Genomic DNA, 17,605 nt, shown 5'->3' on the forward strand with positions numbered 1-17,605 from the left:
ATTAGATCATATATAGTTCACTTGTCTTCTAGCTCCATGCATGAAAAGTTTGAGACAATAACCATCTGATGGAAATTATTATAACATATATGCGGAAGTTCATGAACAACAAACTCACTCCATTATTACCTCTGTTCTCAGAAGGAAATCAGAAGAGTATCAAGACGATTACAGAAAGGAAACAGAAAAAATTGGAATTGCTACAAAACGAATGATACACAGCAGACCCTAGATATTACACAACTTGCAAGTCAAAAGCCATATATGATAGGTTTAGTATCATGAATATGGGCTTAGAACTTAGTAGCTTTTTGGCTTGTAGGCAATGAAACTAACGCACTGTGTTTGGCGAACGTTGTCAAATCCGATGATCCTGATGAAGGCTTCGGGGTAAGTCTTCTTGGCCTCTTCGAGCTCAGCAATAACCTGGGAAGCGTCGGTGCATCCGAACATGGGGAGCTTCCACATTGTCCAGTAACGTCCGTCATAGTACCCGGGGGACTGGCCGTTCTCACGGTAGACGAAACCGTGCTACATCACATCCATCAACACAACAACGAGTTTAAGTCAGTACATAAATTCTATAGTAACCTCTTTCAATAAAATTCACAAGCAAAAGTCCTTTGAAAAAACTAGAAAATAATTATCGGCAACTTTTCTTAACAAGTCGATATACCAACACATGTAATATCAGGTTGAGGACAGGCTGATCCTCACACCTAAACTGTTAAAATGTTTTTGAATATCTTTGTAATAACTAGTTATAAATAAGTAAGATGGAAAGTAGATCGAATGGTTTTAGGTTTGGTAACGATTCATAAAATGATCTTGTCACACTTGTTATCCAATCACTATAATAATTAACATATTTTTTTAGAAGAAATGAAAACACTATTCATTGACATATTTTAGTTACCTCCAACTCAAATTCCAAGCAGGGAACCCATTTGTTGCGGAGAAGGTACTCTATTTCCTTGGCCAATGACTCGACAGTTAGAGGAGGAAGGTAAGAGAGGGTCTCAAACTTCTTCAATCCAACTGTTGGCCACACCTGCATTCATCAAACCATAATTTAGTTAACTCTAACCCGATTAATCACCCCAACTCTAAACCATCTCAGAAGTAAGTTACTAATTAGTGTGTAGCTAGCTAGGTTATATATGTACCTGCATGCACTGGACTCTTCCACCGTTGCTGGCAACAGAGGTAATATCGTTGGCCTTGCGGGTCACAGGGAAGGCGGAGGCCGACTTGAGCCCGTTGAAGGGTGCAACCATGCTAGCCTGAACCGGGGCACGGTTAACTGAGGCAACGGTTTCTGAGGACATCATAGAGGAAGCCATTTCTGCTCTCTACCTTAGCTCTCCTCCTCTTCTTCAGCTAAGTAAGTTTAAGAGGACTTGGCAGTGTTTCCTACTTCTTTCTATATATAGTAAAAACCTCAATTCTAAGTCCAAAACTGCCATCCAATGGTCACAACCTCATCTACTGGTTTTCGCCCTTCTATCCGCCGGCCATTGGATCATGCTCGGGGTGACATTACAGCTCCAGGGCCATATAATTGGGGAAAATTGAATCCACAGCCTTATCTTATGCACTCCATAGGTTATGACACCTGGCTTGCACCCATATCTTTTGTCGGAAGCTATGAATTATTTTCCTGACGTTCGTAATGTTTTTTTTTTTTTTTTGAAAGGACGTTCGTAATGTTTGTGAGGCTTAGATTTTTATCTGTTGGGTTGTGGAGAGGCTAAGATTTTTTTGGTTGGTGTAAGTGTGTAACTTCAGTCGATTGCGACAGAATGAAAGTAACTCCCCACTCGCAAATGCCTACCTTTACCAAAAATAGAAACTCGAAATTTTCCGAAATCAAGTAAGTTTTTTACTCATATCCACGTCACAATTATTGCAGAGACGGTGGGTGCTAATCAGAACCAGTACTTTGCTCTTGGCTGGAGTCTCCATGGTTGGGTGTGGCAAGAAATATCTAAGCCTCCTGACTGACATAGGTCAAAGCCTTTTTTGAGATACCACTGAATCTCTTCGTGTGTTCTAGCCCACGAAAAAGATGGGAAAAAAAATGAAGAAAATTTAGCAGCCCACTAAAGAAGGTACTAGAAAATTCTTTGCCAAACAAGTCTGTAGCCCACTCCCTTTCTTGGCAAACGGACATGACAGTGAAATCCTGAAATGTCGGTTTCTTTTTGTTTGTTTTTTTATTTCTCAAAAATATTGTTGTGCCCATGAGTCTGTGAACTTCCATTTTTTTTTTCTTCCTTTTTTTTTTTTTTTTTTTTTAAGAAAGAAACTTACAACGAAAAATTTCTACAACAATCCCCTTCCTATGATTAACTAGCAACGGTGTTCACATAACAATGGTAAATTTGAATAACTATTAGCTAAGTTATTAAATGTATAAATGAAGAAGGGGATTCAAAACTCTTTATCGACAAAAAATTGGCATAAGCATAACACCTATGCGTATTAAGATACTCGTTCTAGATATTAGATGTTTAGCTTTTTCCTTTGAAGCAATTCTTAATAGATGCATTCTTATAGTGATTAATTTTAAATTATGTACGGGTATTTTTAGCTTTTCAACCAAGTAGGACGTATTCTGAGTAACAATTTATTCTTTTAAAATGTAATGAGTGAGATGGGGTGATGGACATGTAACATAACATGACTGATCAATTAAAAACGTCTTTCTCATTTTATTTTGCCTCTGTATAAAAAAAGAGTATAAAAAGAAAAGGGCTCATGAAGGGCAATATAAGAATGTTACTACCGGCAACCCTCTATGGACCCAATGGCCCAATCCAAAGGTAACCCTTATGCTTTAAATATAACTCAGTACCATTCTTTTTTTTATTTTTACTATGTTAAAATGTAAGAGAATTTCCATGTGTTTCAAAGAAAAAGAAAAAGAAAAAGAAAGAAAATAAGGTAGCAGCTTCACCCCTAGGCCCTAGCCCTAATGAGGTAGAGTAGTTTACAACTGAAATATCCGTCTCTCGTTCAGAATCCAGAACAAAAGACATGAGCTCCGAGTTTGGTTTCTATACTTCTGAGTTCTGAATAGCTAGATCGGAGAACAAAATAGTGATGACTGATGAGAAGCAAATAAGGTCGTTTCGAGGGTATGCAAGCAAAATATAAAAGACAGGGAGTCATGACATGGAACATTCGTCGTTTCGTGCCATCCTACAATTTTGATTCAAATGCTTGTTGTCTGTTTGTGACGGTGCAGGGTCTACAAACTCACAAATGTATGGTGAGATCTGTTTCAGTTCCTTAGAAGCAAGTGTCTTCAGACTTCAGGGTATTTTACCCTCTGGAAAATGCAGAGGTCCCATGCCTAATTGGCTAATTATACCTTTAACCCCATTATATCTTTGGGAAATTATGATATTTATTTCTCTAGTTGAATAAGAACAATCTTAGACCTTCATTCTCAAAAAAAAAAAATCTTAGGCCTTGTATTATAGATTACAAAAGACACCTTAAAGAATGAAGGGTGGAATATTCAGACTTCTTTCATTGTTTTGGTTGATATTTTTACAGAAGACAAGATTTAAGTTATTAAAAAAGAAAAAAAAAATTCAATGTGATTGTAAAATAAATAGTGTAAATTTCAGTATCTTATAAAATTAGAGGTAGTAGTACATCATGTATGTTCTTGGATATTGCACTCTTAGATTACTAATTAAGGAGACTTTCAAGTATATTGCGATGAATGTTTCTACAACCAGTGGTTCAGCATGATGTTTGATACTGATGTGGATTGCATGATGCTCAAAATTATGAAGTTAAAATTCAGGAAGGTTTCATTTTTCTTTAAACACTTTTTTCTTCTATTGTAAAAAAAAAACCAAACAAACAAACAAACACATTTGTTTTTTTCTTATTAACTAGGTATTTGGTATGAGAACCTTTTTAATTTTATTTTTGGAAGTGAGAAACTGAGAATCATGTCAACCATTTATTGATCTACAAAATTATACATAACTACTCATCCTTGGGGGCTAACAAAAGAGCCAATATTTAAGCAATTCAAACTTATTAAGAACAATGAAGTCCATCCAAAATTACATCACTCATGGAACAATCAAAATGACACAGGAGATGCGGGTACTCTTGGTGACATATCTCAAACCTGAAACTAGAAATACCTTTCCTATAAGGCCTCGTTTGGTTCGCAGAAAGGAAAGTAGTTCCAATAATGTATTGTGAGTAATAAATGCAAGGAAATAAGGGAGGAAAGTGATTCTTTTGGAGTATGGAATGAACCATTCCCCCCCCCCCAATTTTCCTTTGCTTCAAGAAAGTATTTCCTTTCCTTTTGCATCCCAAACACAGGAAAGGAACAATTTTCCTTTCCTGATGCTTACTTTCCGCGAACCAAATGAGGCTTAAGAGAAGGAATTCTTCTAAATAATGATGAACAAAAAAAAAAAAAAAACTCAGCCCAAAGGCTAAGGTTCATACCCATTTCTTGTAAACTTAGGCCCATCAAAAGATGACAAACCCTAGAGAACCTTCTGCAATTTGTCGTAGCCGTCCCCATGATCACGTTGCTAGTTGCAACTCCGTACAACGCCTAGGCCAAAGATTATTGCCACCGTCATCGCTAGTAATCCACACCGAGAATAATGCTAGGTCAATGGCAGTACGCTACGACACCCAAGTTGATTCCATAATTCATTGATCATTGATGTACAAGTCCATCACCAAAGTCTTGAATAACGGCCTAGTGTTTGTAGCCAACTCCAACCCCAGTCTTGTTCATTGTTTTTTTTTTTTAAATAAAATTTAATTTTTTATCGAGATCACATGGTACCCTTAAAGGCTTTCTAGACCCATAGACTTAACCATGCTAGAGGTCATGTCAAAATGCTTCATCCCCCTTAACCACAAATAATAGATTAAGATTTAAACTCTAATCAGCGTCGACAGAATTCGAACCCTAGTGTGGGAGTTCCACGCCTGAAGGCTCTTACCAACTCAACCACATATAGTGTGTTAGTGCAATGTTTATTTGATTGGCATTTCCTAAGCGCAACAACCAAGAGTCATGTTTTCATTTAATAGCTTTCTACTCTTGGATCCTTAGAAGAATGGAATGCTTCGAGCTTCATGCACAACTCTCATCAATCAAGTATGTCTTGCATACATGTGCATGCATGTAAAGTGGTTAGCACTGAACTTGCCTTTAAATCCTAATATAAGATGCGATCCTCTTTTCAATCCTATTGTACTGATCTGCGAATTTTCATATGGTTTTATCCAAAGCATTCAAACTTTCTTAAATTGGTTTATGTGCTTTTCTAAATGATAATTCTATTTTAATCCATGCTTTTTAAAAGACGTCATGAAGCCCATGTACATAAAAAACCCTAGCTCGTACTCTCCTATATATATGTTTCTCTTAGGGTTGTTCAATGTGTGGAACATATCAGAATATTTGGTCGTTGCCTTCTTGAGAGTTTTCTGCCTTTATCTTCAAAAAACATTGAACTAAAGTTTTATGCGAGAATCTTTCATAAGCTGTTTTTTGTTTAGCTTTTAAAGGATTATCAAATCCCAAGTTTTTTTTGTCAAAAAAGTTTTCTGGTTTTATGCTTCATGTGTGTTGGTAGTTCATGCATGATTTGTGCCTTGAGGTGATTGACAGCCGAGGTGAGAGTTGTGCCATCTCAAGATTGACAAAGGAGAACAAGTTCGCTGATCTGAAAGTAGCAAAGACGAGAAGACACCGCTGCCCACTAGATTGGTTCTAGTAGATGAGTTGTGTAAGATATTTATGTACTTTCCTATTCATATAGTGGATTGTTCATCGGCATAGTGCCCGTAGTTGTTTTCCTCTTTGGAGGGTTTTATTGTGTCAACAGATCTTGTGTTATGTGTGATGCGTTTACTTTGAATGGTTTGGTTAATTGAGTAAAGCATAACATCGTCAGACTTATTGAGATTGATCTGCAGTTTCGATTAGAATTCAAGTTATACAGCAATCCTATATTAGGATGCGAACAAGCCTGCACTCCTAAGACTAATTCATGAAGTTGTTGACATACTGATAAATTCCGTTAGTTGGGAAACACATATCCATCCTGTAATTACATAGTGGTTTAGTCTTGTCCTTGTTAACCTCTCCAACAACACCAAAAGGTCGTGTAGGATATGTTAACCTTAGGTTCAATACCCCAGCCTTCCCGATCCGACGAAATATGATCTCTTCCTTCTGCTACTACCCTTCCCACATCACTGAAAAACTCGACGAAGAGAACCACCGCAGAGTTGAAACCTACAACTGCAAGGTAATGGCTCTGTGTCACGGGCCGAACTTTGCAATGCGCAAAGTGGACTGTGCGGCACTTATTAGCAAGTAAGTCAGTCAAGTGAGTACCTTGTAAGGAACAATGAAAGCCACACAATATTAAAATAGTGCTACCAACAAGCAAGAACACAATTATATAAACGTTGGGCAACCACGAAGAATAATGAATAATCGAAAGGAAAGATCAAAGGGCAATCTCACGAGACACAGATAATTGAATAATTCCTCTTTTATTGATGGTAAGACGGCAAGGGAGACAAAAGTACATGTGCTTACCTATACTAGTTCCGTAGTCCAAACTATGCCGACTAGGAACCCCTCCCTAAAGAGCAAATCGGCCTTACATGAACCTGGCAGGAGGAAACATGAAAAAGACCGAGGAGACTAAATGCTAAATAAAATAAATTACATAATTTGTAAATTACCAAAACACCCCTAGCACACAAGCAAACCAACCAAAGGCTTGACTAATGACCTTGGATAAGGTTGCTTGCGGCATTACAAGTGCGGCCCCTAACATCCTCCCCCACTAAGCTGTCGGCACTCTCGACGACGGCTTTGGTCTTGAAGTCTTCAATCTTCTGCTGGAACTTCTTCTTCAGGGCTTCAGCATTCTCCCAACTGGTTTCTTCGTCCCCAAGGCCCTTCCACTTAACCAGGAACTGCTGGCATGGACGCCTTAACACTCTGATCACTCTCTCTGCTAGGATCTCTTCTACTTCTTTCGGCTTGGGTGGTCTGATGTTGACGTGCTCTCGAACAGGCTGGTTACATGCTTGATCTACATGGTCTGGCTGGTGAGGCTTGAGGTTGCTGACGTAGAAGACGGGGTGAACTCTCATCCAGGCGGGAATATTGACTTTGTAGGAACATTTCCCCACTTTAGAGATGATGGGGAGAGGTCCTTCATACTTCCTGAATAGTCGCTTGTCTCTGGAGCGCAGAAACCTGAGTTGTTCCGGGAGCAGTTTGACTAGGACCATGTCCCCTGCTTTAAACTCCCTGGGCTTACGGCCTTGATCTGCCCACTTCTTCATTCTCCCCGCCGCTTTCTCTAGGTAGGCTTGAGCAATCTCAGCATTGGTCTTCCACTCTTTTGTGAAGTTGAAAGCGCGCGGATTCTCCCCTTTGTAGACTTCTTGCACAGTATGAGGCAAGAGAAGCTGTTGGCCAGTGACAATTTCAAAAGCACTCTTGTTGGTAGATGAGCTCTTCTTCGAGTTGAAACAAAATTATGCAACATCTAGCAATTGCGCCCAATTCTATTGATTGGCATGAACGAAATGGCGCAAGTATTCCTCCAACATCCCGTTGAACCTTTCTGTTTGTCCATCAGTCTGTGGGTGATAACTTGAAGATATGTTGAGCTCAGACCCGAATAGCTTGAATAGCTCGGTCCAGAATGTTCTCGTGAACCTAGTGTCCCGATCGCTGACAATGTTCTGAGGCACACCCCAATACTTCACCACATGCTTGAAGAAAAGGCTTGCTGTGTCTTCTGCCGAGCAATACTTTGGGATTGGCACGAAGGTGGCATACTTCGAAAACCTGTCAACCACCACCAGGATGCCTGATAAGTCTCCCACATTTGGGAGGTTAGTGATAAAGTCGAGGGAGATACTCTCCCACGGGCAAGTCGAAATAGACAGTGGTTCCAATAGCCCTGGAGTCTTTTGACGCTCAATCTTATCTTGCTGGCATATTAAGCAAGTCTTGGTGTATTCCGTGACATCATCTCTTATCTGGGGCCAATAGTAGCCTTGCTTGAGGAGTGCGTGGGTTCTCTGCCATCCAGGGTGTCATGACACTCCCTCATGAGCATTCTTCGTAGTCCGTCAGCTCGCAGAACAAATACTCTTCCTCCTTTGGCCATCAATATGCCATCCTCCATCCAAAACCGATGGCTCTTCCCTTCCTTCACCATTTTTATGAGGGATTGCGCTGTGGGATCTTTCTCCAAACTCTCCTTGATGTTTGTGGCAATGATACTACTCGAAAAAGTGGCCAACACCTTGAGGGTAGCAAGGTCGGCCTTGCGACTTAGAGCATCAGCAACTTGGTTTGTGTGCCCAGCCTTATGTTCGAACTGGAAGTCAAACTCTGCGAGAAACTCTTGCCATCGAGCTTGCTTTGGAGTTACTTTTGGCTGGGTTAGAAAGTGGCTGAATGTAGAATTGTCTGTCTTCACAAGGAACTTCGACCCCAACAAATAGTGTCGCCACGTCCTCAAGCAGTGAATTACGGCTAGCAACTCTTTCTCTTGTGATGTGTACTTCCACTCGGCTTCTGAGAGTTTATGACTTTCATATGCAACAGGATGCCCCCGTTGCAGCAGGACTCCTCCTAAGGCGAAGTCAGAAGCATTTGTCTGGACTTCAAATGGCTGATTCAGGTCAGGTAAGGCAAGGACCGGATCTTCCATCACGGCCTTCTTTAAATCTTGAAAGGCCTTCTCACAACCACTACTCCAGTCCCATGTCACTCCCTTCTTCAAGAGCTCAGTTAAGGGGGTCGTCTTCTTCGAGTAGTTCTCAATGAAACGTTGGTAGTAATTAGCCAGCCCAAGAAAAGAACGTAGCTCTTTCACATTCTTGGGGTTTCGCCACTCCTTTATGGCTTCTACTTTCTCCATATCCATCCTGATTTGACCCCTTTCAATAATATGACCTAGAAACTTGATGGTCACTTGTGCGAAGGAGCACTTTTCGTGCTTGACATACAACTGATTGTCCCGCAACCATTGGAACACCAGCTTCAAATGCTCTACGTGTTCTTCTAAGGTAGAGCTGTACACCACAATGTCATCTATATAGACCACCATGAACTTGTCTAAGTATTCATGGAAGATTTGGTTCATCAAAGTGCAGAATGTGGCTGGCGCATTGGTTAACCCGAACGACATCACCAGGAACTCAAAGGCGCCATAACGGGTGACGCACGCCGTCTTGGGTTCGTCACCTTCTGCAATGCGGACTTGATAGTACCCCGAGCTGAGATCTAGCTTCGTGAAATACTTGGCACCACTGAGTTGGTCAAACAGATTTACAATCAGAGGAATCGGGTACTTGTTGCGCACAGTGACTTTGTTAAGAGCCCGATAGTCCATACACAGTCTCCAACTTCCATCGTGCTTCTTTTGAAACAACACGGGCGCGCCAAATGGGGCTTTAGATGGCCTAATGAATCTTGCCTTGAGCAGGTCTTCGAGCTGCTTTCGAAGTTCTGCCAGTTCTGGGGGAGCCATTCTGTAAGGTGCCTTTCACTAGGCCAATAAACTTAACATACAACACTTTTTACACAACGAAAAAAAAAAAATTGTTGTGTGATGTGGGAAAGTGAATCACACAACATGTTTACTAAACTTACGTTGTATAAGGTGGTTAAAATTCTGAATTTTTTTTTAGAAGGTCATTGCACAACGGTTACAAGAATAATCTGTTGTGTGAATCAAAAAAAAAATGCGGTGGATTTCCCTCCTAGATGGACTCAAATTTGGATCCAAATTGTACCCTAGATGCCACTAAATTGTACAACAGTTTAGTTACTTATGTTGTAGGAGTGTACTTGCAAATCATCATACAATGGTTTTTAATGTGCCGTTGTGCAAGTGAGTGGCAAAATTTGGAGAAGTCTCCAAAATGACATTCATTCTCTCCCCAAAACGAGTAAATTTGGCTTCAATGGTTTGTTATGCTTGCAAGTTCCTACAACACAATGAACTATTTTTGTTGTGTGATTGAGAAATGTCTAACCTCAGCGCCAAAACTGAAATTTTGATTGCACAGGCGGGAAATTTCCATCTTTATTCCCTCAGCTTTGCTACACTTCAGACAACATATATAACTCTATACGTTGTCTGAATAATTAAAAAAAAAAAAATCAATGCGTGGTGTCTTATACAACTCGAGGGCACCATTACACACACTTTCGTTTTTCAAGTCTAAGAGCAAAACCCGAGTCTTTCTTCACTTCGAGCAAAATCCCGAGCCTTAACATCTCTCACTCCCACTTTGGCCTTAGAGAGTTTTGTTGGATTGGGAATTTAGGGTTTTTTCGATTAACTGTTCAGCTCACTTTGCCTAGGCGAAGACGGAGGCTAGGTGGAAGACGGAGGTACAGTCCAATGATTTCGTCTTCATTCTCTCAAGTCTGATTGTCTCATCTAATTTCTGAAAACCCAAACCTCCTTAAAACCTTCAACCCAGTCTCTGCGACGATCGACGGCAGCGGCACGACGACCTCGTCTCGTTCTCGCAACGTCACTCTGTCAGTCACTCAATCTCGGTCTGTCCCTCTCTCAGATTCGATCTGATTTACCTTTTTGTTAAAAGATTGCTTGATAATTCGATTTGATTTACTTTTTCTCTGAAAAAGATAGCTTGATTTGATCTGCAAGCTTGAAATTTTATGTATTTGTTGCAGCTTTTGGTGGTGGAGCAGAAGAAAGAAAATAAAAAAATAGGAAGGGGTCGGGAAAGAGAGGAGAAAGAAGAGAATAGAGGGATGTTGAGAAAGATAGAGAAGAAAAGAAGAAGAAATAGGAAGAGGGAAGAAGAAGATGTTTATCTTCCGGAGGGTTGCTTTCTAAGGGAGAGGAGATCATAAACGAGAGAGAAGGAGAGAGACGAGTTTGTTTGAAGTTAAAAGGCAAGAACATGGTGTTGGGTTCAGTTTCTTTTTGGTGAGTGGCTTCTATTTTCCGGATTGTGTTTGTTTCTTTAGATTATGTTCTTGTTGGTTATTCTTTGATTAATATAGCATGTTATTGATTTGGGTTAGTTCAATTGTGCTAGTTTTCCATCTTATTCCTGAATTTCATAGAAGTTTGGGAACTGGGCAAAAATACTTGAGCTTTGTTTCAATTCTATTTTTATTCCGTTTAGGATTTGAGGTGAGTGACTTCCTTAATTACTTGATTTCATTGGGGAATTTTGGGTTTAATGCAGTTTTGGATTTTCCGTTTGGTTTTCTTACAATTTTTGCAGGTAATATATGAGAAATTTATGAATGCTATACGTGAAAGTTGGTGTCTACTAATATTGGTTCCAGGTAGTAATTCGGTCTCATCTGTTCTTTTTGTCTTCAAGTAATCAATTTGTATGAAATTTGATTGGGAAGCAAGTGCTTCAATCTCATAGTTTTTGTTTTTGTTTTTCATCACTATCAAGCAGAGTAGGTATTATTTGAGATTAGGATTAAAACTCTACTGCACCCAACAAGCAAAGGAGCATGCAGTGGTAAATCTTTTTCATTATTTCTAGGGATACTAGTGAATTGCAGTGGTACTAGTAGTTGTATCAGTAATCTATTTTTTTTTTCCTGTATTGTTTTTGATTTGGTGCATAAGGGCAGCTTTGAGGTTTTCTTTCTTTGATCTCTTTAAGGTCAGAAAAGCCTCAATTTATTCCTTTTGTATTTGTTTGCTAACATTTTCTTTGAGCACATGCATATCTATAGTGTCGCTGGATTTAGCTTTTACATTTAACCATTTAAAAGAGCTGCTGGTATTTGCCTTCTTGCATTTTCAGTTGAAGCTTGTAGGAGAAACATCAAGTTCAATGGTTCAATTGCATGTTCAAAGGTGGAATCACATCTTGGTGATGTTTGTGTGCATATATATGTTAATTCCTTGATGGTCATTGCTTTCTTTTTTCAATTCTTTTGCCACTGGTTTTGTTAATCTCACTTGCCTTGATCAGAGTAGCTCTTTCAAGGTCTTTGTATTCCTTTCTTATAAAAAAAGGTCATTTCAAACCATGAAGCATTGTTGACTTGTTGAGTTTCTGAAGCATGTTACCTTGCTATTTTTATTGAAGTTAATGTTGATAAAATTCAAGTTGTCTTGCTTTGTTGTCTTTGAGTAAAAATTAACCTGTTAGATTTCTTGTTGTGCTTCTAGAAATTTGAAAATTTAAGATCAAGCATTTTTGATAGCTACCAAAATAAAAGCATATATGAAGGAAAATATCATTGAACAAGTGGTTCAACTATTTGTGTTGTAGATGCTTAATCCTTTGCCGACCATTGTGAAGTGTAAGCTTGGCACTTTGGTAGGTTGCTCCATTGCAACCTGAAGGTCCCGGGTTTGAAGGGGGAGATAGCCTCTCCCAGATGGGGTCAACAGTCTCTAGGCTCTGCAATGGCTGGATTCCCATGCATATTGGGCTGTCTGTGTGAGTTGTGCTTGTTATTCTCTCTTTTGTCTTGTAACATCATGTATGTGATTTTAAGATGTTGCTCATTATTCTTTCTTTGCACGGTTTCATCATGCACTCCTTCTTGGCATAGACAAGGAAATTTAGCTATGAAGCTCCTGATATGTTATATATTTTTGCATTCCCAGAAAATAGACGAGAAGGCAATCAATGAGGTATTTCTGAAAGTCCTGGATAATTAGATCAAATGGTGCATATACCTGCGGATCTGGCTTGTATGGAATATGTCATTTCAGTAACCTAACGATTTCCTAAATTTATTGATGCCTAAATGCCTTTGCACCCTGCTAATTAATATGTATTTCCACAGCACAAGCAATTAATCGGGACATAAACTTTTTCTGGTGTCATTGTACTTTCTGATATGGGGTGAGGCTGCAAATGTCCACTTTCTTCCTGAATGCATTTGCTACATGTTTGACCATGTAAGGCTCCAACATTTCTAGTTAACTTTGCTTGCAGTTTGATCTGTTCAGTTTTTTCATAGTAGCTTTAAATATCTGGTTATTTATTTGTCTGCTAAATAGCCTCATTAACATTTTCTGTTATGGAGACTGAACTGAGCTAATTGCAAACGAGCTCCTTGTAATTTTTGATTGTTCTACTATACTAACAAATGTCTGGGATCATAAATCCAACTTCATCACAAAATCATTTGTCTGCAACATTGAAGAAATTTAAATATAGGATTTTTGGTTTATATCCAAAGTAATTTTGCAAGTTATAGTGGAATGATCTTTGTACTGAAGATGGTACTCTTAGAAAACTCTATTTTGTCAATATTTAACAACATTTCGCTGTTGAGGATGATATCTACATGATTTGTTTAGATTTTTTACGGCAAGTGGGAAATTGCTGGATATGCATCATGATACCGTTGCTTCTTTACTGTCAATTGTTTGTATTTTTTGATTGTGCGGAGACTTTTCTGAGAGATATTAGCAGTACATTTATTCAAACTTTTCATATCATTACTCATGAGATTTAACATCATCACTTATGGTTCTGCAGATGGCGAAGGAGTTAGATGCTATTCCTGCTGCTGGCTGCACAATAGAAAATGATTATGTGTCCTTCCTCAAGCAGATTGTTTATCCTATGCATGAAACATTGGCAGCGGTCTGTGCATCTCCATTTGATTTTTAGTGATTGCACATTTTATGCATCTAGTTGTATTTTCTGTCCAAGTATAAATTAAATGTTCAAGTGTGCCAACTTTCTTGGATGCCTTCTCAGTGGTATTATTTGGTCTTTTACTTGTTTTTTTATATCTTGAACAAGATCACACTTCTCTGAAAAGGTGTGATAAAAGCTTACTAGATCTTGCTTTATTTATTTATAATTTTTTTATGGGTACGATTCTGGAGATCATAGTGGTGTCATTACATAAGATTCTACGACACCTTGGTTATCTTAAGTTGACTGGTCTGGATCTATATGAATTTATGGTTTCTTGATCAAATCAGCATGATTTTCATTTTCACCCAAAATAAATAAAAGAAAAAGAAGAAACAAGAAAGTAAGTCTTACTTTTTTAGGTTGCTCTTCAAGTCATTGAGGTAACAATTCAATATCTCAACTTCTGTGGTCTTTTGCTGTTGAACATTGCTGGAAATATTAGGAGTGTCTATTTGTGCGGTACTTATAGATTTGAAATGTTGAACGCATGGGTGGTATTTTCGGCATTATGGTATCACTTATTATTGTTAAGTAGTCGCATAGTCTGGCTGATATATACTCCAATGTGGGAAAGGGAGTAACAGTGGTTGCTTTGTGGGCATTACTAATATGGTGACTTCTTTCTGATGCTTCTTTCATTTTTGATAAAGCTATCTTGTCACATAGTCTACGTGATGTGTACTCCATTTGATCTTGAGAATAACTTCTGCTTTGCTTTAACCTTGCATGTAGGAAGCTGCTAGAAACAATAATGGGAAAGCTGCGCATTTCAGCGTGGCGGAATTATGACGACTTCAATGAATACTTTTGCTTTGTTTGCTTGTCATTCAATTATGGATGAACAATGTGATTCCTTCTTTTTGGTGTGTGAAGCGTCTGTGGAATATGCAGGTCACCTGCTTGTTTAGTTGAGCTAAGAGATTGGATGAAGATTGTGGAATCGTAAGTCGCTTGTATTGATCATACATATTAGGTTGTTGCTGAAGGAAAGCATCATTTTTGTGCTTCTCTGCTGGTCCAATATTCATGCACTGTGTGGCATGTTTTGTAACAAATAGTTTGTATTTGTATCAGCTTTTGATGTCCCAGGTAGATGGGCATGCATTTGAATGCTTTTCTTCTTTTAATGTTGGCTTGAATGATTGGGAAATCCTCCCTTTTAACGTTTGAATGCTTTTCTTCAAATAGTATGAGTTGGATTACTCTTTATTCATAGATTCCAGTGTCTTTTATTTACAATTAATCACTATTCATTAGGATAAAATGGAGCATTATTATCAATGCACAAAATCCAGAAAAGACGATCATACAACAGAATTTCTAATGTTAATAACATTGTCTGAAGTAACAATTTGGATGTTCACACAATGAATCCTTATATAACCATGCAACGGTTCTAACAAACTTACGTTGTCTTATTTACAATCACACAACTGTAATAACTAGAATGCGTTATCTAAAACTAACACACAACAATAAAATTTCCAAAAGTGAAGTGTGAGGATAATTCATACAACAGATAAAATAAAATGCAGTTGTCTGATTTCCTTTCATACAACGGCTCGGAAACAACTTTCGTTGTGTGAATGATGCCAATGACATGTGCAGCATGACTGCGCGGCAACTGTGGCTGCCATCTGCCGAGAGAAGGCACAACGGTTTTAACCAAATAAGTGTTGACTGTTTGTTATTCACACAACGGGTTTCCACCGTTGTGTGATTTTTAATCACACAACGCTCCGATACACAACGGAAATCGTCCAAATCACACAACGAATTTGGTCCGTTGTCTGTTCACTTTTTTGGCCTAGTGTTTACAGGTGGTTTGGCCCCCGGAAGCAGTTCGATCTCATGGTCCACACTCCTCCTTGGAGGTAATTCTTTGGGAAGTTCAGGTGGCATCACATCTACATAAATCTCCAATACCCCCTCAACCTCCTTTGGAATCACTTCTCCTTTAGTCTCATCCCTTATCAGGGGAACTACTACATAGGTAGGCTCGCGACGCTTCACGCCTTTCTTGAACTGGAGGGCGGACAAGAGACGGGGTTTACTCGGTTGTTCAATTCTTGCTGGAACCACACACGGCCTTTCTCCCATAATGAGCAAGTGTTGGGCACTAGGAATGGGAATAGCTTTGTTCGCCAACAAGAACTCCATCCCCAATATGACATCAAAGTCGTCCATCTGGACAACTACCAGGTCGGTCTTCCCTTGCCAGTGACCCAACTTGAGTGATACCCCTCGAGATAATCCAGTCGTGGGTGAGGCCTTAGAGTTCACTGCTTTCGTGCGGCCAACATCCTTCTCCAACTTCAGCCCCAACCTCCGTGCTTCAGTTTGTGACACAAAGTTGTGAGTGGCCCCTGTGTCAACCATTACGCTCGTGGCTATTTTCTCATTAATACTACCATCTACGAACATCAAGCCTTTAGCCTGGGACTTCTTAGGTGAATAGGGTTGCTTTTCCACCGCACCCAAGAATCTTAAAGCTCCCATGTGACCAGGTTCCTCCTCTGGCTCTTGCTGATCCTCCATTTCTTTCGATTGGATATGGGCCTGTAGAGTAGAAAGGGCAGTCTTATAAGGACATTCATTCACTCTATGGGGTCCTCTGCATAAGAAGCATGCTAGTGGCTTTGGAGCATAGCCTGAGGGATTAAATGGTCGAGGGTTGAAGACCCCTGTCGAGGCAACAGGCTTGGACGTTGCCGTGTCCCTCGCATTCACTGTTCTCCTGTCCCCTCCTCCTGAGTTGGAAAATTTGGACTCCGCTCCCCCACTTCTACTCGGTCAAGGCCTTATATTTCTATTGACATTCGCATTCGAAAATGGCTGAATCTTCTTAGTAGAGTTCTCTTCGAATGTGTAGTTCATCAACCTTTCAGCAGCAGCCTGTGCAGAGGCCAAATCTTGGACCCTCTGCTGCTGAAGTTCTATCCTCGCCCATGACGTTAAGCCTTCAAGGAAATAGAACAATCGATCCTTCTCTGACATATCCGGGATGTCAAGCATGAGCACAGAGAACTTGTTCACAAAGTCTCGGATATTGTTGGTGTGCTTGAGCTCCCTTAGCTGCCTTCTGCCAATGTATTCTACGTTCTCGGGGAAGAATTGAGTTTTGAGCTCATTCCTAAGATCTTCCCAAGTGTCAACAGTGCATACTCCTCTTTGGATGTCATTATATTTGGTCCTCCACCATAGTTTAGCATCTCCTGAAAAATACATTGTCGCCATGTTCACCTTCACCTCTTCCGAGTCTGGCTTCACTGCTCGAAAGTATTGTTCCATATCAAATAAGTAATTCTCAAGCTCCTTGGCATATCGCGCCCTTCCAAAAGCTTGAGGTTATGGTATCTTCACCTTCCTGTAGTCCGTCACAGGTTGGTTTCCCTTCGCCTGAATGGTTAGGTTGAGCTTGGTATTCAACTCCATTAGCTCATTCCTGAAAGCATCAATGGTGGCTCGGACATCATCTACCATATTGTCCACTGTCACCTGAAGTGTATCAAGGGCATCACTCATTGCCCCCATTTGCTCATTCGGAACAAGAGTTTCTTCCTCATTTCTCTCCCTTCCGCTTCCTCGAGCTTTACGTTTTTCAAGGGCCACAACTCGGTCCCTTAGGCTCTCCACCTCTATCATCCGTGCCGCCAACCCATCTAGGTCGACGCGGTCCAACACCTTAGTGATATCAATCAACTTGTCGGGCACCCCCGCAAGTTCTCCGAGTTGCTGGTCATACCAATCGAATCTTTGTTGGTTTGTCATCTTGCCTGTCATCGTAGTGAGCTTCTTGAGCCGAGTTGGCTCTGATACCAACTGTCACGGGCCGAACTTTGCAATGGGCAAAGCGGACCGTGCGACACTTACT

General features: G+C 39.9%; 1 protein-coding gene and 1 long non-coding RNA gene across 5 annotated transcripts; one reads left to right on the forward strand and one right to left on the reverse strand.

Moving 5' to 3' along the window:
* Positions 1–66: 66 nt before the first annotated feature.
* On the reverse strand, positions 67–1,567 carry LOC112195799 (ribulose bisphosphate carboxylase small chain 1, chloroplastic). Of its 2 annotated transcripts, none has more exons than XM_024336000.2 (3): positions 1,167–1,567; positions 924–1,051; positions 67–531 (listed from the first exon to the last, which is right to left on the reverse strand). In XM_024336000.2, the coding sequence occupies exons 1-3, from the start codon at positions 1,341–1,343 to the stop codon at positions 294–296; spliced, it is 543 nt and encodes a 180-aa protein (XP_024191768.1). In that variant the 5' UTR covers positions 1,344–1,567; the 3' UTR covers positions 67–293. The 2 variants fall into 2 exon arrangements, with proteins under 2 accessions (XP_024191768.1, XP_024191767.1); XM_024335999.2 differs by having other exon boundaries at positions 917–1,051; positions 1,167–1,551.
* A 9,238-nt stretch (positions 1,568–10,805) lies between these two features.
* Positions 10,806–14,940, forward strand: LOC121053041. 3 transcript variants are annotated; one of them, XR_005810556.1, is made up of 7 exons: positions 10,806–11,018; positions 11,866–11,939; positions 12,392–12,510; positions 12,681–12,767; positions 12,863–12,977; positions 13,564–13,671; positions 14,464–14,940. It is a non-coding gene; the product is annotated as an uncharacterized LOC121053041 (long non-coding RNA). The 3 variants fall into 3 exon arrangements; XR_005810557.1 differs by having other exon boundaries at positions 11,866–11,934; XR_005810555.1 differs by having other exon boundaries at positions 11,866–11,918.
* The last annotated feature ends 2,665 nt before the right edge of the window (positions 14,941–17,605 follow it).

Source organism: Rosa chinensis, chromosome 4 (assembly GCF_002994745.2).
Source record: "Rosa chinensis cultivar Old Blush chromosome 4, RchiOBHm-V2, whole genome shotgun sequence".
NCBI classification, from domain to species: Eukaryota; Viridiplantae; Streptophyta; class Magnoliopsida; order Rosales; family Rosaceae; genus Rosa; species Rosa chinensis.

Coding starts and splice junctions, on each gene's coding strand:
- LOC112195799 (XM_024336000.2), bottom strand. CDS start 1,343: ATGGCTTCCTCTATGATGTCCTCAGAAACCGTTGCCTCAGTTAACCGT. Junction 1,052..1,166: donor GAAGAGTCCAGTGCATGCAG/GTACATATATAA, acceptor TGATGAATGCAG/GTGTGGCCAACAGTTGGATT. Junction 532..923: donor GTTCCCTGCTTGGAATTTGA/GTTGGAGGTAAC, acceptor GATGTGATGTAG/CACGGTTTCGTCTACCGTGA.